General features: G+C 39.1%; 2 protein-coding genes and 1 pseudogene across 2 annotated transcripts in view; all 3 read right to left on the bottom strand.

Moving 5' to 3' along the window:
- The window catches only part of ADGB (androglobin), a 98,268-nt gene extending 84,091 nt beyond the window's left edge, over nt 1-14,177 (bottom strand). The window contains exons 1-3 of the mRNA XM_060753518.2: nt 14,026-14,177; nt 2,937-3,108; nt 1,901-1,993 (exon numbers count right to left, since the gene is read on the bottom strand). Coding sequence (XP_060609501.2) covers nt 1,901-1,993; nt 2,937-3,108; nt 14,026-14,099 — 339 coding nt within the window. The 5' untranslated portion in view covers nt 14,100-14,177. The remainder of the gene's footprint in view (nt 1-1,900; nt 1,994-2,936; nt 3,109-14,025) is intronic.
- LOC132761780 (lymphokine-activated killer T-cell-originated protein kinase pseudogene) lies at nt 667-1,555 on the bottom strand (annotated as a pseudogene).
- A 3,203-nt stretch (nt 14,178-17,380) lies between the features above and the next one.
- The window catches only part of RAB32 (RAB32, member RAS oncogene family), a 36,015-nt gene continuing 31,304 nt past the window's right edge, over nt 17,381-22,091 (bottom strand). The window contains exon 3 of the mRNA XM_060753517.2: nt 17,381-19,587. Within this exon, the coding sequence (XP_060609500.2) occupies nt 19,438-19,587 (150 nt within the window). The 3' untranslated portion in view covers nt 17,381-19,437. The remainder of the gene's footprint in view (nt 19,588-22,091) is intronic.

Here is a 22,091-nt window from a genome sequence, read left to right on the forward strand (position 1 = left end):
ATTAAGTGGCCTTCGTGGATGCAAGGGCATTCACTCTTTTCCTGATTCATCTGGACTATGTAGATTGGCCCTTCCTCTGATTTACAGAAACCATTTAGCATCATTAATGAATTGCTTTTCAAGGCATCACTGTCAAACAATTATCTGGGCATAATCCAGAAAGTGACATTTTGTGCTGGAACTCACCTGTTTGTAACCAGAATTATCTTAAGAGTTTTCCCTTCCATTCCTTCTCCATAGATTACACTGAACAACATGTATTTAGTGCCTCACGTTAGACTTGTTTCTGGGTATATTTGAGATGCCAAGTCCAAAAAATGGCACCTGGTTTCCCCTATCAGTGCTAATTTTTGAGATAGAGAACATATGACATATACCAGTTGTCCTCTGCTTACCCATAAAAAACTACAAGAACCATATATTAAATACATAATAATACTTTTTTAACAGAAAGTATTTGTTATAGTTGAAGTCCCAAATATCTTGGGAGGGGGGGGGGAGTGGAGAGGAAATATAGTTGATTAATAGGAAAAAACCAAAAACCCAATGGTTGAAGGAACGTTATCTCCCTTGAGAACAAGTGCAGCGAGGGGGGGGGGGGGAGCCCTAGTCAGACAGCTAAGAAAGAGGTCCAAGTTTAAACTCTGAAAGGCACATCTGGGATGTCTACTGCACAGTTCCACCTGCCTCTACAGTCTCCATGATGTGTACAGCCAAGGAGTGCTTCCGTGCCTCCTCCATGGAGGTGAGGACAAAGAGCTCGATGGCCACCTGGTAAGAGGGGCCCAGCTCTTCCACTCTGTGGGCAGACTGAGTCCCAAGCACTATGTGATAGGCCTTGTCATCAAAGTTGGTTTCATCGAAATATGTGTTTCTGTTGCCATTGTTTCCTGGCAGGGCTTCCTTGGGCATCCAGGGCTCAGTGCAAATGTAAATGGCCTTCAGATCACTCGCTGTTATATTTTCATCCAGAGGCAGTGAAACACCCTTTTATTGACTCAAAGTAATCCTTAATGACAACATTGGAGGATTTGATATCACCATGAAGCTATTTCTTCTCATTGAGAAGATACTTCAGCCCCCTTGCCATGTGCAAGACAACAGTGAAGATGATCTCAGGTGGGTAGGGCCCCAAGCAACTCTCCTGCCTTTCTTCAATCAGGTCGTTGAGAGACTTCTTTCCCCCGTATTCCATGACAAGACACATGGTTCCATCTTTGGTTTCAGTGAAGGCATGATATCTGATATTGGGGTGCTGGAGGTTTTTCAGAATGCTGGCTTCCCCATTCAGCCTCTTTTGATATGCATTTTGCTGGTTGGAATCACATCTGGGATTGATTTTCCTCACTGCCCAGGGATAGCAAGAGATGCCTTTCTGAGACCTTTTCACAAAGTAAACGCTGACTCAAGTTCCATAGCCAAGCTTCTGTATGAAATAAGAGGCTAGAATTGTTATGTAGGGAAAAGAGCTAACCTGTATGGACTGCCTCTGTTCAGAGGACTTGCTGAGAGTCTTGAAGGTGCCTCCCAAAACGATGGCTCTTTCTATAACCATATCTAATAAACCACATTAGATGCAGTCTATCCAATTCAATTTTCTGTAGCAGTGCTCCAAAGATCCCCAGGGCCTAAAACCCAATAATTTTTGTTGTTGTTTTACTGATCGAAACAGAAGTTTCTTCCAGTGAATATGAATTTGGTATTCCAAAATAAAGATAGTTTAAAAATACACCTTGTTATATCAGTATACTAATCAACAAGTACTATTCTCTTCTGATTACTGACCAATTAAAGTATTATTGCAAAGATACCCAAGAGATCAATATTTTAAACTGGTAGTTATTTCTTAATTTAATATTACAGTTGTATGATATTTGCTTGAGGTAGATAATTTTCTTACCTTATTGATTAATATTTCTTGTGGTCTCTTCCAGGAACTCACTTTTAAAGAAAAAGGAAGTTCAATTTTTCCTTCTGGATCTTCAAAGAAGTGCTGTATGAAATATTAAATTATAAAAGAATAAAAACAATATATGTTTTTATGTGCCGTTAAGCTGGTTTCAACTTAAGGTGACCCTGTGAATAATTATATAATTGATGGCTTGCACTAATGAAAGCCATTAAAATCAGTAACACCTCAGTCAATCAGGACTAGTTTTCCCCAGAGCTATTTGATGCAGACTAAGTCTGATCCAACATTATGTGCTTATCTAAGAAATTTAAGTATATATATTTCAAGGACAAGTTGATGACTTTCCAAAATGGAGAGTTCCCAGTGCCAAAATTTAGAGAAAGATTGGGATTTATTTTGGACCTGCATGCTCCAGTTAGTCAAGTATTCGCACTAGCATTCATTTCCCACAATAGTTCTGAAACATATCTGGGGATAAATTTTCACAATTTGGGGGAGGTTGTATGGTTCTGGCATCCACAGCTGCTACAAGAACCAGTCAAAATGTGTGTAGTTGTTTTTAAAATTTGATTAAACACTTTTAAATTACATTTAGATTATCTTAATATAAACTGTAAAACAGACATTGACACAAGAAAAGTTCAAAATCATATTCAAAGTATCTAATTTTTACTGGCACATATATTCAAGAGATACTGCAAAAATGAAAAAAATCAACAATTGTGGATCATAAACATATTGTAGCATTATGCAACAAAAATGTATGAAACATTTCCAACTGATCGCTAGTTTCTATTGTTCTGCACAATCCTGGGAAGATCAGGATGGAGTACACCAACAAAATTGCTCACTTACCTTGAATATATAAACTATATAAACTAGAAACACTCTAGATTGCCACTTGAGTATACAAGTAGTTTGGAAAATGAAAACATTCTTTAAAAATTGGGCTTAAGAATATTAACTAATTAACTATGTAACACTAAGAAATTTACTACAAGTTTACTTTATTAAGAAAACTTACTAAAAGAGGGCTTCTTCCTGCTTTGTCTTTTTCCTTTCCTCCTTTCCCTGCATCCCACTTTTCTACATTGATATCAGCTTCATTCCACTCTGGCCAGATAGGAAATCTTCCTCTCCTTGTCTCAAAACCTGGAGGGTTTACAGAAGAGGCTGATCCAGAAAGATACCAAGGGCTGAAAGATAGCGAGAAAAGAAAAAGAACTTTCATTCCTTCTTGAATTTTACATGACAACAAACTTACACGTTTATTCTAACTGAAAATTCTTTACTGGTGGTAAGTATTGTTTTTTTTATATAAAAAAAATTGAATATAATGTAAAAGTGAAAAGGAATGCTTTGTTCCATGAGCCATGGCAGACTTGTATCCCTGCTATTGTCAGAATGTGCAGCAAAAACTGTTTTTTCTTATATAGGAAAATGAAAAGATATTTGCAGGACAAAGCGATTTCTAAAAATGGTGAGCTGCCTTTCCAAAGTTCCAACAGGTGTAGGTACTTGCAAAACTGCTTCAATTATTTCTACGAAAAGTTTACATTTCTATATTATCTTTACTTGATAATCCACAGACTTCCCAGACAATTTCCCATCAAGATCTTTACCTCATCCAGATCTGCTTAGCAGCAGCTGTTAAACATAGCTCTCTATTTTTCAACATGTTTCCTATTTTTAAAATCAAGAAACCATCCAAAAACTTTCAGTCTAGCAAACAGATTTAGGCTGCAATTCTACAGACATTTACCTGGGCATAAATGAACTACATATATAGAACTGCATTTTAGCTCCTCAATAATATACATAAAAGCAATGATCAACTGACCAAGAAGGGGAATGTCTTTTTTGGCCAAGGGGGTAATTTTCCCTGAAATATGTATTTATAGAGGGATGCCTCTTAATAGATGGGAACAAGCTGCCATCAACCTCTTGGTTTTGTTATCTACAGTCAGCAGAAGCTAAGCAGCTAAGTTGCAGTTTCTCAAGTCGCTCCTGACACGACAAAAAAAAAAAAAAAGCAGAAGCTAAAACTTAAATATTTCCTGACAGCTGATGCCAGAAGGCTTAGCTGGTGGTTGCTGACGTAAAAGAGAGATATGCTGTCCTGACATCACATTCTTTCAACTAGTGTTTTGTAAAAATTTTATACAACCCTAAGAACTTAATGATATTACAGGCAGACATCAAATAACATGGTTAGCATCAGTCAATAAAGCAATGTAGAAAGTTATTGTCACTGGGTTCTTGGTTATGTGAATTTTTTCTTTTCTTTTTCATACTAGAAGGGAGCAATGCAATCTTACTGGTAGGAAAGAAACTGAGCCTAGAAGTTGCTGTCTGATAAACCTGAAAGTGACAAATGGCATGGCCAGTCACAGGAAAATATATATTTTTGGTAGGTGGGGTTTCAGAAAGAATAGATCAGCATTTAACTGTTGGCTGGTTTTCAGCAACCTTGCAGCAAAACAAAATGCCTTTTATGGAAAGGAATATACACTTGATTCTCCTTATTTGCAGATTTGACTTTTCTGGATTTGGTTATTTGTGCATTTGATTAAATGTTCCCGTTAGGACTCTCTAGGCCCTCCACTGTGACTATGGTCAAGTTCCGGCAATACCTGACCACAGAATGAAAAATTAAGGGATTCCTAGAAAGAATCCCTCTCTAACAGGAATCTCGAGTTCCTATACCATGACTCTATGGACAATGTATGGCAAATTCTGGTATCTCATTCTGACCACAGAAATAATCCCTCTCTGGCAGAAACTGAGTCATGCTATAGAAACTAGTTTCCTAGAGAGGCGTAATCTCAGGTAAAATAAATAGCAATCTTTTATTAAGATTTTTTCACTTTCACGGGAGTCCTGTGCCCCTAAGTCAAATGAAGGGCTGACTATAGAGGTGTATCTCAGTTAATGTCAATAGCATGAGACGTGTTTATTTTCTATTTTTTTAAGTAATATGTTTGGATTGCCAATGTATTGTGTGTATTTTCTGTTGTTAGTCTTGATTTATATCCCGCCCCATCTCCCTGAGAGGACAACTAACAGAGACTGCAAGGTTATTCTCATGAGAAACCTGGAATGCAGGGCAGACATTCCTGGGAAGTTATGGTTAAAGGACAAAGGAAGAAGAAACTCACATAAAGTGGTTCTGCTTACTGACAAAGGAGATGCAAGTTTATGAAATATTTGAGTTGGTCTACCGACAAATGTGCAATGACCTAACACCTTTTTTTTCTTCTTAAAGCTTCTAGATTTTTAAGAACTTTATTTTTAACTGCCATTTTCCTGCAAATGACTCTTAACAAAGTTGATATTTTCTGGGCATTGCTTCATCAACAACAAAAAATTATAGCAGATGCAAAAAAGAACACCGAAAGAATAATGATAAGTTGCTGCCCCACAAAAAAGATCCGAAGTTCAATGTGTTCCAACATTTTTTATTCAAATTTAACCACATAGTCAGGTGAAATGAAGCAACAAGTCCTGGAAAGTCTTGCATAAGTAAACAAAAACACTTTGAAGGTTGTTTCCAAAATAATAGCTTTTTCTTCCACCAGGCTGCTATTTTTCTTAAGGCTTCCATTCTGATGCCAAATTTATATGCTTAATGTGCCAGGGTTAGCCACCCAGTAAGCCAGGTTTATTGGTTGCCTCCTTTCTGTTTGGCCGTTCCTGCAGGCTCAGTAATGCCGAAAGCTGCTGCTGTTAATCTTGCCTGCTGTAGGCATGCATGCACATTTGTAGTAGTATTGGTTAGAATGGAATTTATTCTTTCTCAGCTCTAGCAGTGTCGCTTGCACTGTTAACTGCACACATGCTGCTGCAATTGGACACTGAAAGAACATTGACTAGCCAACCATTCTATATATTACATCACACATACACTCAGATAATTTATTTAGAAATGCTGACGATAACTTCTGGAAAACGCTCAGAAGACTATGGCATCACTAGCAATTAAAGACACACAATGACCAAAAGGGGATGTTGCATTTTCCAAACAAGGGGGGAAAGAGGGGCTACCATTATCTTGGCCTAACATATCTGGATGGAATCAGACTGCTGGAACTGATGGCTCTTTTTGCTCAAACTGAGCTACTCTTTGGAATTCCCCATAGGTTCTTACCACCCAGGCACTGATTAGACTGACTCAGATCAAGCTCTAAGATTGTTATTTATAAGTTTAAGTGTCTGTGCTTCTAGAAAACAGCAACAGTCATTTTCGAAGAAGACTATCCACAAATGCACCCTGACCACATGGATAGTTTTTCAAACAAGCTTTCTTTTGCATAAAAAGAGATACGTATTCCAAACCGAAGAAATGGATCAGGCAGTTTTCTGATATAGAAAAAGACTTGATTCCAATTAGCTTTAAAAGAGATGAAGCATGAAAGAAATGAAAAAAAAAAGAACTGGCAAACTCCACTAACAGTAGAGATTGACTTTGAATTAAAACAAAAGCTACTGAAAGTCAAGCTATTGCTGAATGGACTAATTAAGTCTCAGAGGAATCCAGACTTAATTTTTTAAAATACAGCTTGTTATAAATGCATATCCAGAAGTTCCTAGAACACATTTTTAGATACCACTCTGAAGGTGATGAAAATTCAAATCTCATCAAACCAAAGGTAGAACATAGGTCCAAACAAGCTGTTGCATTTATATTACTACTATATCTCTCATAGGGCGCATGTAAAATGTGAAGAGGGGCATATCAGTATGCAATTATGCAAGCTATGTATACAGAAAAATGTGCAGTTCCAGAATATGATGCTGTGGAAATGAAAAATTCTGTTGAATGAACAATTCATACAGCTTAGTAATCTACTTCTAATAGTTGTTAGAGAGCTATCACTTGGAAGCATAAAGAGAGCCAAGTAAAAAGTTTTCTTCCATATTCCATGATGACTGTGGAATTCTGGGAGGTGTAATCAATAGTATAACTTTTCCAGGCTCTACTTCATCTGAACTGAAACAGGTAGACTCTTCTCATTTATGTATAGCCATATCTGTTAATATTACTGTAAGTAAGTAAGTAAGAAAGTATATTACTGTGCTTTTTAATAAAACATTTTAAAGTTATCCAAGCTACTGACCACTACTTTATATTGTGATAGTGAATTCCACAAGTTAAGTAGGCTATTGGTTGTTTTACAATGTTGTTTTTATGTTATTATGATGTTGTTTTATAAATTTTATTGCATTGTGTTTTTTAATCTATGTTTGTTAGGCTTGTCCCCATGTGAGCTGCCCTTCGAGGAGATGGAGGCGGGATACAAAATAAAAATTATTATTATTTAATTCCATTGTAGTGCCTATATGTTTTAGGTTTCAAATTGTGCACTGTATTGTTTATAGCACCATTTGCCATTTTGAGTCTCCTTTAAGAAAGAAAAATTGCATATGAATATATATAATGGTAATACTTTGATGTCCTGGAACTCTCAATGTTTCAAACCTAATAGTGAGGTGAACTAGCCAATCTGTTGTGGACTTTGTGACAAGAAGCACAACACTTAGCAAAGATAAATATAGCTACTGCTAAAAGATGTGGATATTAGAACACAGTTGCTTTTCAAAATGGCCACCAAATGTACCCTTATCTTTTAAATAAAAATGTAACAGCAGCCAAGAGTTAATCTTCAAGGCGGCCGGTACAAATCAATGCAACTGTAAGACTGAACTTGTACTATAGTGTATTTTTATAAAGAAAAATATTTTCAGCATTGATACATGATATATTTTGATGTAGCAATCAACTTAGTTTTCAGCATTGGTATTGCTATCGAATGAATCCCCAACTATCAACTCTGTTTAATATTTAATAAGAAATGTCTGTGCCAGATGTCATACTTTTACCACAAAATGCAAATTCTAGTATATTTCTCAGTTATTCCACTCCTACTATAAGGCATTTGATAGATACCATACAAACCATCCTGCAGAGGTTTTCTTGAAGTACTGTACAATATTACAGATATTCCAGACAAGAAACAATTTATTTATAAATGAAGGAGGAAAGTAGGAAAGTAGTGTAATAGGATAGTTGACTGTTGAGTGTAAAACCTAGCCATTACACTCAATGACACCAGTTACTGTATTTCACCCTAACCTATATCCATTTTAAGGATAAAGTGAAGGGGAAAACATGTATCACTCTAAGCTCCCTCCAAGTCAGAAGGCTAAACGGAGGGCTGCACAAACACAACAAGGACCAAGTACCAAAAGCACAATAATCCCAATTAAACAGCTCAAGGGAAGATCTCAGGGGCTCACATGTCTTTACACTAATGCACAAAGCATGGGAAATAAACAAGACGAACTCCAACTTTTAGCACAACACCACAAATATGATATCATAGGGATCACTGAAACCTGGTGGGATGACTCCTATCGCTGGAATGTAGATATCGAGGGGTATAACCTCTTTCACAGAAACCGAACAAAGGGGAGAGGAGGCGGAGTAGCCTTATATGTCAAAAACTCTTATGCTACAGAAGAGATTCAAGACAGCAATCTGGGAAACCAGCTTGAAATCATCTGGATAAGAATCAAGGGAACTGGGACTCAAAAAGATGTCGTTGTAGGCGTCTACTACAGACCCCCAAGCCAGGAGGAAGAACTTGATGAAGTCTTCTGCCAACAGTTGACCAAACAGGCACAGAGAAGAGATGTAGTAGTCATGGGCGATTTCAACTATCCCGATATTTGCTGGAAAACAAACTCGGCCAAGAGTACAAGGTCCAACAAATTCCTTGCTTGCCTTGCAGACAATTTCATGGTCCAGAAGGTAGAAGAGGCAACAAGGGGATTGGCTACTCTTGATCTCATCCTAACAAATTCGGAGGACCTGATCGATGCGGTTGAAGTGGTAGGATCCTTAGGGGCAAGTGACCATGTGCTCCTGCAATTTGAGGTACAAAGGAAGGCCGAAACTAAGACAAGTCAAACCCGCATTTTGGACTTTAGGAGAGCTGATTTCCAAAAAATGAAGGAAACACTGAGCAGCATTCCGTGGACACAGATACTAAAAGACAAGGGAGTTACGGATGGATGGGAATTTCTCAAGAGTGAAATACTCAAGGTGCAATTGCAAACCGTGCCAACAAAGAGAAACAATAGGACAAGTGCAAAGAAGCCAGAATGGATGTCCAAAGAACTTCTAACTGTGCTAAGACACAAAAGAGACATGCACAAGAAGTGGAAAAAGGGAGAAATCACCAAAGAAGAATTCAAACAAATAGCCAACACCTGTAGGGAAAAGGTCCGCAAGGCTAAAGCAAAAAACGAGCTCAGACTTGCCAGGGACATTAAAAACAATAAAAAGGGCTTCTATTCTTATGTCAATAGAAAAAGGAAAAACAAGGAGGCGATAGGACCTCTTCGAGGAGAAGATGGGGCAATGCTGACAGGGGATAGGGAAAAGGCAGAACTACTTAATGCCTTCTTTGCCTCGGTCTTCTCACAAAAAGAGAATCTTCAACCTCAGCAAGATGGAGTGGATGAGGGATTGGAGGACATCCAACCCCAAATTGGGAAAGAAGTCGTCCAGGAATACCTGGCCGCTCTTAATGAGTTCAAGTCCCCAGGGCCAGATCAACTACACCCCAGAGTATTGAAGGAACTAGCGGAAGTCATTTCGGAACCATTGGCAACCATCTTTGAGAGTTCTTGGAGAACGGGAGAAGTTCCAGCAGATTGGAGGAGGGCCAATGTGGTCCCAATCTTCAAGAAGGGAAAAAAGGATGACCCAAACAACTACCGTCCGGTCAGCCTCACGTCGATACCGGGCAAGATTCTGGAAAAGATTGTTAAGGAAGCGGTCTGCAAACACTTAGAAACAAATGCAGTTATTGCTAATAGTCAACATGGATTTATCAAAAACAAGTCATGCCAGACTAATCTGATCTCTTTCTTCGATAGAGCTACAAGCTGGGTAGATGCGGGGAATGCCGTGGATGTAGCGTACCTGGATTTCAGTAAGGCCTTCGACAAGGTCCCCCATGACCTTCTGGCAAGGAAACTAGTCCAATGTGGGCTAGGCAAAACTACGGTGAGGTGGATCTGTAATTGGTTAAGTGGACGAACACAGAGAGTGCTCACTAATGCTTCCTCTTCATCTTGGAAAGAAGTGACAAGTGGAGTGCCGCAGGGTTCCGTCCTGGGCCCGGTCCTGTTCAACATCTTTATTAATGACTTAGATGAAGGGCTAGAAGGCATGATCATCAAGTTTGCAGACGACACCAAATTGGGAGGGATATCCAATACTCCAGAGGACAGGAGCAGAATTCAAAACGATCTTGACAGATTAGAGAGATGGGCCAAAACTAACAAAATGAAGTTCAACAGTGACAAATGTAAGATACTCCACTTTGGCAGAAAAAATGAAATGCAAAGATACAGAATGGGTGACGCCTGGCTCGAGAGCAGTACGTGTGAAAAAGATCTTGGAGTCCTCGTGGACAACAAGTTAAACATGAGCCAACAATGTGATGTGGCGGCAAAAAACGCCAATGGGATTTTAGCCTGCATCAATAGGAGCATAGTGTCTAGATCTAAAGAAGTAATGCTACCCCTCTATTCTGCTTTGGTTAGACCACATCTGGAATATTGTGTCCAATTCTGGGCACCACAATTCAAGAGAGATATTGACAAGCTGGAATGTGTCCAGAGGAGGGCGACTAAAATGATCAAGGGTCTGGAGAACAAGCCCTATGAGGAGCGGCTTAGGGAACTGGGCATGTTTAGCCTGAAGAAGAGAAGGCTGAGAGGAGATATGATAGCCATGTATAAATATGTGAGAGGAAGCCACAGGGAGGAGGGAGCAAGCTTGTTTTCTGCTTCCTTGGAGACTAGGACGCGGAACAATGGCTTCAAACTACAAGAGAGGAGATTCCATCTGAACATTAGGAAGAACTTCCTGACTGTGAGAGCCGTTCAGCAGTGGAACTCTCTGCCCCGGAGTGTGGTGGAGGCTCCTTCATTGGAAGCTTTTAAGCAGAGGCTGGATGGCCATTTGTCAGGGGTGATTTGAATGCAATATTCCTGCTTCTTGGCAGGGGGTTGGACTGGATGGCCCATGAGGTCTCTTCCAACTCTTTGATTCTATGATTCTATGATTCTAAGTACCCAGAAGGAAGAACTAATAAATACATACAAAGGATTTTTCAACCTAGTTGCTCAACTCATTGGAAGTTTTAAGAGCCAGTTTCAAATCCTAGCTGAACTGGTGTCAGGGTAACAGAGTGGTTTTACTAAACACTCGCAAAGTATATATGCAGGATTACAAAAAAAGAAAAAAGAGAAGTACAAACAAAAACATTCCTAGATTTGGTTATTATCTGTAAACAGAAGGCAACTGTAACAAAATTTGAGTGGTTTTATGAGTATATTCTGATGTCTTCTATTTGATTGTTTATTATTTGAAGTGCTTTATTATGTTATGTTTTTTAAGCATCGAATGTTTACCGATTTTTTGTTGTACACCACCCTGAGTTCCTTTTGGGAGATAGGGGAATAGAAATAAAGTATTATTAATATTATTTATACAATGTGCTATACACAGGTGCCCCTGGTGGCGCAGTGGGTTAAACCGATGAGCTGCTGAACTTGCTAACCAATATGTTGGTGGTTTGAATTTGGGGAGCGGGGTGAGCTCCCACTGTTAGCCCCAGCTTCTGCCAACTAGCAGTTCAAAAACATGTGAATGTGAGTAGATCAATAGGTACCGCTTTGGTGGGAAGGTAATGACACTCCATGCAGTCATGCCGACCACGTGACCTTGGAAGCATCCACGGACAATGCCCGCTATTTGGCTTAGAAATAGAGATGAGCACCACCCTCCAGAGTCGAACACAGCTAGACTTAATGTCAGAGGAAACCTTTACCTTTATATACTGATATAACTGGAAGGCAATGTTACCTATCCCAGAATTCCACAGCATTGAGCTAAGTAAAACTGGTATCAAACCCCATTCATTTTACAGTGTCGATGGACTTCAGAGACCTTGGTGGTCTTTCATTCACGTGTATGTGTCAACAAGTCCTGTCAACCCATTAATTTCAAAGCACTTCCTTGGGATTTTCTTTGCAAGGTTGCATTGCCTAAATGAAATATAACCTACAGCACCTGGCAATCTCCCATGCCAGGACTAACCAGAACTGATCCTGCTTACCTTACAAGATCAGACAGAATCTGATGCAGTGACTCTCCAGTTGTTTTAGATCAGTGTTTCCCAACCTGTGGTCTGTAGATCACCAGTGGTTTCCAAGAATGAAAATACGGTCCGCAAATTCAAAGTTACTACACAGTTGGAATGAGAGCAACTGGTCTTGCAAAACCCTCTTACAGTGCCGAGGCAACGGCGATGTTCAGAGGGGAGAGATTACCTACAAATAGCGTGACAAGCTGCCTAACTGCTGCTTCTCCTCCTCTCCCTGAGTGGAGCTGTTACATGTGATGTCTTGAAGCGGGGCACCTTGTTGTCTTTGTTTTTAGGTCTGTTCCTGGGGTTATTTGAGGTGCTGATTCATTAAATAGCATTAGATAGACCACATCAGCTCTAGATTATTAAATATGGTTTTCTGTGGGCGAGCAGGTGGTGACTACTGGATGACATATGTTCTGTATCAGAAACTAGAGCTGATGTGGTCTATCCAATGCAATTTTCTGAATCAGCACCCCAAATGACCAAACCAAATCTAAAGTTAACCAAAAGCTGATTCATAGCCCTTTTGGTACTAATGTTGGCGAGTGGTCCCTGGTCAAAGTGGTCCCTGGTTAAAAAAAAAAGGTTGGGAACCACTGTTTTAAATGTTCATTCCCAGAAGCTGTGTCCAATGGTCAGGGGTTTTGGAAGTTGGAAGTCCCAAAGGCATGGAAAGCCAATGCTTGGGAACCCTGTTTTTTACAGATGAATTGACAACAAAACTCAAAAGCAATGTAAAACAAGCCTATTAAATATTGATTGGACATGGATGGGAAATGAGGAAAGTCTGTGCATGCTCATTATGGCCCTGTGTTCACTTCCACATAATGCTGTTTGGAACTGCATTGTATGGTTAGTGTAGACTTGTATCATAAGTGAAGAAAGAGGGGGGCAGAAAACAATTCCATCTTGTCTCTTGTGCTTTACTAATAATATAATATAATATTACAATATAATGGTATAGTACAACATAGTAATATATAATAATGGATAATGAGACTGGATTCTGATTCTGTCAATGAGACCTGACGGATTTGTTATATTGATGTATTGATGTTTGATGTTATTTAATTGTTATGCTATTGATTTTAAATGTCCAATGATTTTGTATTGTGTATATTGAAACTGTTGTTGTTAACCCCTCTGAGTCGCCTAAGGGCTGAGAAGAGCGGTATACAAATAAGGTAAATAAATAATAATAAATAAATATTGTACTATGCTAATAATATAACATATTATCGAAGGCTTTCATGGCCAGAATCACTGGGTTGTTGTAGGTTTTTTGGGGCTATATGGCCATGTTCTAGAGGCATTCTCTCCTGATGTTTCGCCTGCATCTATGGCAAGCAACCTCAGAGGTAGTGAGGTCCTCTGAGGATGCTTGACATAGATGCAGGTGAAACGTCAGGAGAGAATGCCTCTAGAACATGGCCATATAGCCCCAAAAAACCTACAACAACTCATTATAATGTATGTGTGTGTGTGTATAACAACACTGAAGTGCATTAGATGAGGCATGGGCAAACTTGGGCCCTCCAGGTGTTTTGGACTTCAACTCCCACAATTCCTAACAGCCTCAGGTCCTTTCCTTTTTCCCCTCAGCCGCTTAAGCGGAAGGAAAAGACCTGAGGCTGTTAGGAATGGTGGGAGTCGAAGTCCAAAACACCTGGAGGGCCCAAGTTTGCCCATGCCTGGCCTACATTTACCACACAATTCAGTTTATATGGCACTGCAGGTGGGGCCTATTGCATGTCCTTCAGTTCTGTGGTGGTGCTTCCACGCAAGTGTGTCTTCTTCGTCTTCCATCATTTTATGCCAAGTGGGAAGAGGCGGGAAGCGGAACGAAGGCCCAGAAAGTCCCTTAGCAGTTTAACGAGCCCTTACTCTTTCGTGAGGAGGCCTCCTTGGAGGATGTTGTTAGGCCGCAGCACCTCCTTCCTCTTGCCGAACTTGGACATCGCTGAAAGAGAGAGAGATCCTCACAGGATGGGCTTCGCGCCTCTTCCGGCCGCTTAGCGTTCGCCCCGTTGCCAGGCGACACTCCGCGAGACCGTAGAGATAGAAACAAAGTGACACGCGGAGAGCACTTCCGGTAAGTAGAGCTATGAAAGTGCAGCATAGTAGAACTACACTGACTTCTTACACAGAGGATGACAACAAGGAAAGGAAGAATAGCCATTCTGTGCCAAGTTGCCAGGGCAACACACCGTGCATCCATTCTGCACAATCAACATAGCTTGAGTCCAGTTTTATCTACCATGGCTCAATCCTGGGATTTTGTAGTTTTGGAAAGCATTCAGCCTGCTCTGCCCAAGAGGATCCCAGCATCCCATAGTATTGCATCTATGCCTTCCACACAGCCATATAACCTAGAATATCAAGGCAGGAAATCCCACAATATCTGCTTTGAACTGGAATATATGGCATGTGGACTCAGATAATCCAGTTGAAAGCAGATATTGTGGGATTCCCTATCATAGAATCAAAGAGTTGGAAGAGACCTCATGGGCCATCCAGTCCAACCCCCTGCCAAGAAACAGGAATATTGCATTCAAATCACCCCTGACAGATAGCCATCCAGCCTCTGTTTAAACGTTTCCAAAGAAGGAGCCTCCACCACACTCCGGGGCAGATATTTTTAATTATATGGCTGCGTGGAAGGGCCCCAAGAATATCAAGGCAGAGAATCCCCTGCCAAACTGATAATGTGGGATTTCCTATCTTGATATTCTGGGATATAGGGCTGTGTGGAAGCCCCTGAGTCCACATAGCCCTATATTCCAGTTCTAAAGCAGATAATGTAGGATTTTATTCAGCTGTGTGGAAGGACCCTCAATGCTGTGAGATCCTGGGATTTCTAGTTTTGGAAAGCATTCAGCCTGCTCTGCCAAAGAGGACCTTAGCAAATTACAACTCCCAGGATCCCGCAGCATTACATGCATGCAGTGCAGTTAAAGTGGTGTCAAAACTACGTTGACTCTATCTATATGCCACTTATCTTAATGTTATGTTTTTGTTTTAAAGTGACAGATTTAGTTGTAAACCCCTGATCTCTATTCTAAAGCACTTTATTTTTCTTTTCAAGGAGCAATGTGCTTCCATCTGTTTAGTTATGATAGTTTCATATCTTTTGCACTAACACATTTAATTATTACTAGCCACCTCCTGCCACGCCTTGCTGTGGCCCACTCTGTTTATATATGTTTTTTGTGTGTATATATTTGTGTATATGTATGCATATATATGTATGTGTTTGTGTATATATGTGTGGTTTTGCGCATGTGTTGTAACATAATTTTTGTTTTTTGACTTTTTAAGTCCCTTCCACTGTGTTTTTCATTGTTGTTATGACTGATGGTCACTCATTGGGCTGATAGGTGTATTGTGTCCAAATTTGGTATCAGTTCGTCCAGTGGTTTTTGAGGTATGTTAATCCCACAAATGAACATTACATTTTTATTTATATAGATGATGATGATGATGATGATGATGATTATTATTATTATATAGTGTATGTACTAACCTCTTACCTTTTGTAAATTGTTACTACTTGAGAATCTATCTATATGCTTTTAAAATTATTTTAATTACCTGTTCTTTTTTTAAAAAAACTGTTGATATTATTGATTGCTAAAGAAAAATTTCCCAATCCCTACTTTTGTAGTTTAAAAGGTCAGACAAATGATAGCACTGTTATCTGAATCTGATGTTTACAGCATAGAATCCTAGAGCTGGAAGAGACCTCGTGGGACATCCAGTCCAACCCCCTGCCAAGAAGCTGGAAAATCGCATTCAAAGCACCCCTGGCAGATGGCCATCCAGCCTCTGTTTAAAAGCTCTCCAAAGAAGGAGCCTCCGCCACACTCTGGGGCAGAGAGTTCCGCTGTTGAACGGCTCTCACAGTCAGGAAATTCTTCCTAATGTTCAGATGGAATCTCCTTTCTTGTAGTTTGAAGCCATTGTTCCGCATCCTAGTCTCCAGGGCAGCAGAAAACAAGCTTGCTCCTGCCTCCCTATGATTTTCCCTCACATATTTATACATGACCATCATGTCTCCTCTCAGCCTTATCTTCTTTGGGCTAAACATGCCCAGCTCTTTAAGCTGTTTGTCATAGGGCCTGTTCTCCATACCCTTGATCATTTTAGTCGCCCTCCTCTGGACACATTCCATCTTAAGAGTCAACATTCCCTTTGATTGCGGTGCCCAAAACTGGACACAATGTGATTCCAGGTGTGGTCCAACCAAGGCAGATTAGAGGGGTACTATAACTTTCCTGGATCTAGACATGATACTCCTATTAATGCAGGCCAAAATCCCATTTGCTTTTTTGCCGCCACATCACATTGTTGGTTCATGTTTAACTTGTCCACAAGGACTCCAAGATCTTTTTCACACATACTGCTCTCGAGCCAGGCATCCCCCATTCTGTATCTTTGCATTTAATTTTTTCTGCCTATGTGGAGTATCTTGCATTTGTCACTTCATTAGTTTTGGCCCATCTCTCTAATCTGTTAAGATGGTTTTGAATTCTGCTCCTGTCTTCTGGAGTATTGGCTATCCCTCCCAATTTGGTGTTGTCTGCAAACTTGAACAGATGTTGAACAGAGCCAGGCCCAGGATAGTATTCATAATGAAACAGTTACAAATTGTTCGGGAATTTTGAAGTATTATAAAAATTAGAGAAAAGTTTTTCTTGATAACTTGAGAATGTATACATCATAATTATCACATTGAAACAAACCCTTTTTCATGGCTCCTGAAATCATTGGTTTTATTGCACAAAGGCATCTTCCTTTTGTCGCTCCTGACACTACAAAAAAAAAAAAACTTCCTATAGTATTTTTTGTTACCACTGATCCAATGAATTTAAAAAAATATATTTTATCTGTAATGATTGGAAGAAGCAGAGAAGGGGAGTACAATATGCCTCCATGACATCTCTCTTGAGCAAGTGCAAAAGCCCCAAACTTGGGGACAAACTAATCTTCCTTTCAATGACTATTAATATTATTTTCATAACTCCACTCATTAGGATACTGAACTTCCGAATGCTCAAGTATCTTACAATTCTTAAAACTATCAGCTGGTTATCAGAAAATTCTTAAAATAATCAGGTGGTTATCACCGTTATCAGAAAACACATTATGCTCTTAGTAGAAAAACTTGTTTAGATTTCAAGGACTTTCAGTTGGAAAAAAATAAGGAGTAGTTTATAGTCAACAAAAGTTAACAATATGAGTAAGTTTGAGAAGCAATAGTTGTCTTTATTAAGATACTTATACTTTCTACCGAAAGCAGAATGTACTAAAAATGTGTAACAGCAAATTTTTCTTATAAATTGATATAGCATCAGTTAGCCAAGTACCAATGTCATGCCTTTTGCCACATCTGGTAATATAGGAGGCTGTAATGGGCGTGGATACAGATACTCACTGCCTTGAGGTCTGTTGTCTTAAGTAGTTCACTGGAAAATCGATGAAAGTCTTCAAATATTAAGTTTAAGTGTGCGTGCATTTTTTCTAAATTAAAGTAAGACTACACATTTTCTGTCTTTTCACAGTGTCTATGTTTATTTCTTTTACAAAGCACAGAGTTTGATTTTTTTTAAAAAAAAAAACAAAAAAACAAAAACAAAAACACCAGGACTTACTTGAGTTCGATGTAGTTAATGTGTTCCAGTGGTGTTTAATACTTAATATTTAAATAAAAGGGGAAATGAGAATGGTAGAAATTTGGCAAATCTCAATTAAAAGGTGCTGGCTTTTTTTGGAACTTTAACAAAGGTAGTGAAGGCGTAGAACAAAAGACTAGCACAAAAAAATCTGGTCTTTGGAATTTCTTTTTAAGTGACAAAGTGCCAAAATGTGTCATATAAAATATCTAGATCTTTACATTTAAAAAAAGAACACATACACTTGAATGACATTATACTTATTATGAGGCACATAAAATGTATCTGACGCTGAGTTTAAATCTGTAGAAAGTTGGGCCAACGTATTTCAAGATATGTAGCAGCTGACAAACTATGGCAAACTAGTATGATGTGAAGAGGAGATAAAACCCTACTAAAACAGGTTTAACAACAACATGAGGTGAATGAAGGTATTTATCAGAAGTGTTTCCTCCATACCTCTACAAATACCACCAGAAACAATCCATAGATTTTTTTTCCAAAATACATACTGCACATCATTTTCATAGTTTTATATATTTCATATTTTTACAACCTTAAGGCTTCTAACAATAAACCCAGAATGACATTTCAAAGTTGTTCTGGTGAATAAAAAAATGTGACACCCCTATTAACAGTGCTGTATTAAAAAGTTAAGTGGCAGGATACATGTCTTCCAGAAGCACCATGATTGAGGAAAGGATTTTGTCAACACCACAACTGATGAATTATGGTAAAGGACCAGAATGCTTTGTATTGCACTTTGGCTTCATAAAACAATGAGATAGTTTAATTAAGGCCATTAGTTAGCTTTGAACCAACAATGTTAGATTTTTTTTGAACAATGTTTGTGCTTATGCAAGAAAGGGCAACTTCTCTTTACCATTTAATGGGGTCTATAGTATTACTTGATGTATACAGAAATACTAAAGTGTTTATTATTTCCATTACCAGAATGTGAGTATCAGATATGGATTGTTGGATGGACTTAATACTCTTACAGATGGACTTGGTATAAGAGTTCATGTTTTTATTTTCCAAGCAACTGACTCTTACAAAGTTTAAAAGGCACTGTAAAATAGGGAGTCGTTTCCATTAATTAATATCAATCCTGTGTTACTGAGAAAGGAAGGCTTATGTGGTTGCCAGGTGTCTCACAAAGACATTTTGTTGGTATTCTGTTATTGAACAGGGTTTTGAAAGCAGCAGAAGAGAGGCAAAAAGAAAGGTGTATTTAAAAAAGAAATAAGCAACAACAAAAATAGTGCTTATCAAAATGAACTCTTCCACAATTTCTATACTCAAATTGTACTGTGGAGGGCAAAAGTTGGGACAAAGTCTTTCCTACTGACTTTTGTCCACAAATAATAGCCTTTTTTTTTTTTGCTGGACACAAGCTCTCAGACTGTGCTACGTAGTTCACAAACACAGATTTGATGTACAAGGCAATTTTAAAGTCCTGCTTGACAAGAAAAAAAGTGTAAACACCCTGAAGTGTCACCAACTCAAAAGAAAACAATACCCCAAAGGATTGTCATGATGAAGCACCATAGCAGCTGTCCAACATGAAGAGCAAGAACTTAGCTGCTCTCACATAGTGTGTCAACGCAAGATAAAAATGTAATTAACAGCACTGAAATTTACTCTCTGCCTTCAGGGTATCTGAGTCCAGTTTCAGTTTTCCCACATCATTCTCCTCATTGGGAAAGGCTTTGAGGTTTGCAAGGATGTTTTCCACCAAAAACCGAGCAGCTTCATCAATGTTGATATTATCCTGGAAAAACAAGATGATATATTAATGCTTTCTTGCACAGAAGAATTCAGATAGTCTAAAATGCCACTGCTTCAACATAGAAATATTCGACACACATGGTGTTATATTCATTACAGACAGACACGTCTGTAAAATCTAAGAACCATAAACAAAACCTGGATGTTTATGAATTATGACTGAGTATCATTAGTGACTTTAAAAAACACACGTTAGCATTCCTAAACACTTAACATGAGTGAGGTTTGCCCACCTACAACTAGAAAACCCCTTGAGGCTGTCTTATTGTAGATGTGAGTGAATATAGCCAGAAATGGCCAGAAATGGTAAACAAAACAAATCAACTCATTGGAATGAAGGCACCAGCTAAATCAAGCAAAAAGGAGTATCTTAAAAGCCAAGGGACTTCATAATAAAAATCATAGTCTTACACTGGTTTTGGTGTTGAGAGCTTGCATAGTAGAAGGATTTAAATGAATCTAGGAGATTACATTTTGAACCCTCACTCAGGGGACCTGCATCAGGGCCTTTTAACTTTTTCAATTCACAACCCCTTTCTGCCTGAGAAATTTGGTCATGACCCTGTTTCACCCAAGAAAGCTTTTTGCAATCTCAGGTATATAGAATAGGTGTAAAATCAAGCATTTACTAATAAGGTGCTATTATTTGCAAGGCTTGCTAAACAAGCTGATTTTCCTTTTTATGAACTACAGCTGAAGCATCTTCTGCAGAGTTGACTATAAACCAGACATGGGCAAACTTTCTAACTCAGGGGCTGCATGGTGGGTTGGAGTGGGATGGGTCAGGAGGGAGGGAGAGGGCTCTTCCCAAGTCCTTTGCATCCCAAAAGGGTTCCACTTGGTCAGGATGAGATGTTGGGTGGGAGAGAAAAAGTGTATCCATTAGACTCCCGTATTGCCTACTCCTGATATAGAACCCTAGAGTTGTTGGAAGAAACCCCCAAGGGTCATCCAGACCAACCCCCTGCCCTGCAGGAAGGCACAATCTTCTTAAACTTTTCTGACAAATATCTTTTCCTGCCATTTGAAACCATTGCTCTTTGTGCCCTAGTCTCTAGAGCAGCTGAAAGTCACTTTCCCCCTCCTCCTCAATAAGGCACCCTTTTAAATCTTGAAACATGGTTCTCATGTTCCCTCTCTACCTTCTCTTCTCCCAGCTAAACATCCCTCAGGAGGAAAAAAGGAAGGAAAAGAGAAGGGAGGGAGGGAGGAAGAGAAGGAAGGAAAGAAGGAAGGGAGGGAAGAAAAAGAGAAAGAAGGGAAGATAAAAGGGAAGGAGGGAGGGAGAGATGGAAGGAGGGAGAAAAGAGGGAAGGAAGGGTGGAAGGGTGGAAGGAAAGGAAGGGAAGGAAGGATGAAAGGGTGGAAGGGAAGGATGGAGGGATGAAGGAAAAAGAGAAGGGAGGAAGAATAAAAGGGAGAAAAGGAAGGAAGAAGGAAAGGAGAAAGAGGGAGGTAAGGAAAGAAAGGAAAGATAGAAGGAGGAAGGAAAAGGAGAAGGAAGGAAGGAAGGAAGGAAGGAAGGAAGGAAGGAAGGAAGGAAGGAAGGCTGGTGAGAGAGAGGAGGGCCTGAGAAAAAAGCTCAAGGGGATGCACCTGGACCCCGGGCCTGGGTTTGACCATAACTGCTATAAACACTCCATTTTGTTGCTAACAGGTTTGTGTAAATGGGTGGTGTTCAGAAACCTTTTACTGTTGCCAAATTGTTTGTGACAATTGAGCTAAGGGAACCACATCTGGGATTGGGACTCACAGTTTAAGAATCCTAATAGCTTTCCTTCTCTGAATAAATATTGCAACCCCCCCCCCCAAAAAAAAACAAACACCAGTTATCATAGGGTCACCATTACAGTTGACCTAGCTCAAGGCACACAATAACAATTGCAACAATCAACATATAGTATTTATTTATTTATTTATTTATTTTATAACATATAGTGAAGCAACATTATCTTAAAGTGGTCGCCAATTAGCACAATTTGTCCATACACATTTTTATCACAGACGAATGTGCTGGGTAGCTGCTTAACAAACAAATTGTATTTTGCTGATATGTATTATCCCCAAAAGGTTTTTATTTTTCAACACACAAATTTCTGTATAGTTTTTGAGATTTGAAGACACACATATATACAAAGCCAAACACCACTGAAATATCTCCCTTTATGTGACTGTGAATGAACTTGTGAGTAGTTAAATTATTGTTCAAAACAGGCAGACATGTGATTACTGTTTCTTTTAAGAGTCACATGCAACTCTGCTTGCTGCCCTTTCAGACTGCAACCAAAAGAACAGTAGGACTATAAGGCTGACTCTATATTTGCTGAAATGTATTTGGGTGTTCTCCTTTCTATATAACTAAAAACATGAACATCGAAACTACACAGTTATATGGCAAAAAGAAAATGTGCCTCAATCCTACACACAGAAGTTACATTTATAAAAATAGTAAAAAGATGAAAATGTAAAATGAAGACTTGAACAGAT

Source organism: Anolis sagrei, chromosome 1 (assembly GCF_037176765.1).
Source record: "Anolis sagrei isolate rAnoSag1 chromosome 1, rAnoSag1.mat, whole genome shotgun sequence".
NCBI lineage: Eukaryota > Metazoa > Chordata > Lepidosauria > Squamata > Dactyloidae > Anolis > Anolis sagrei.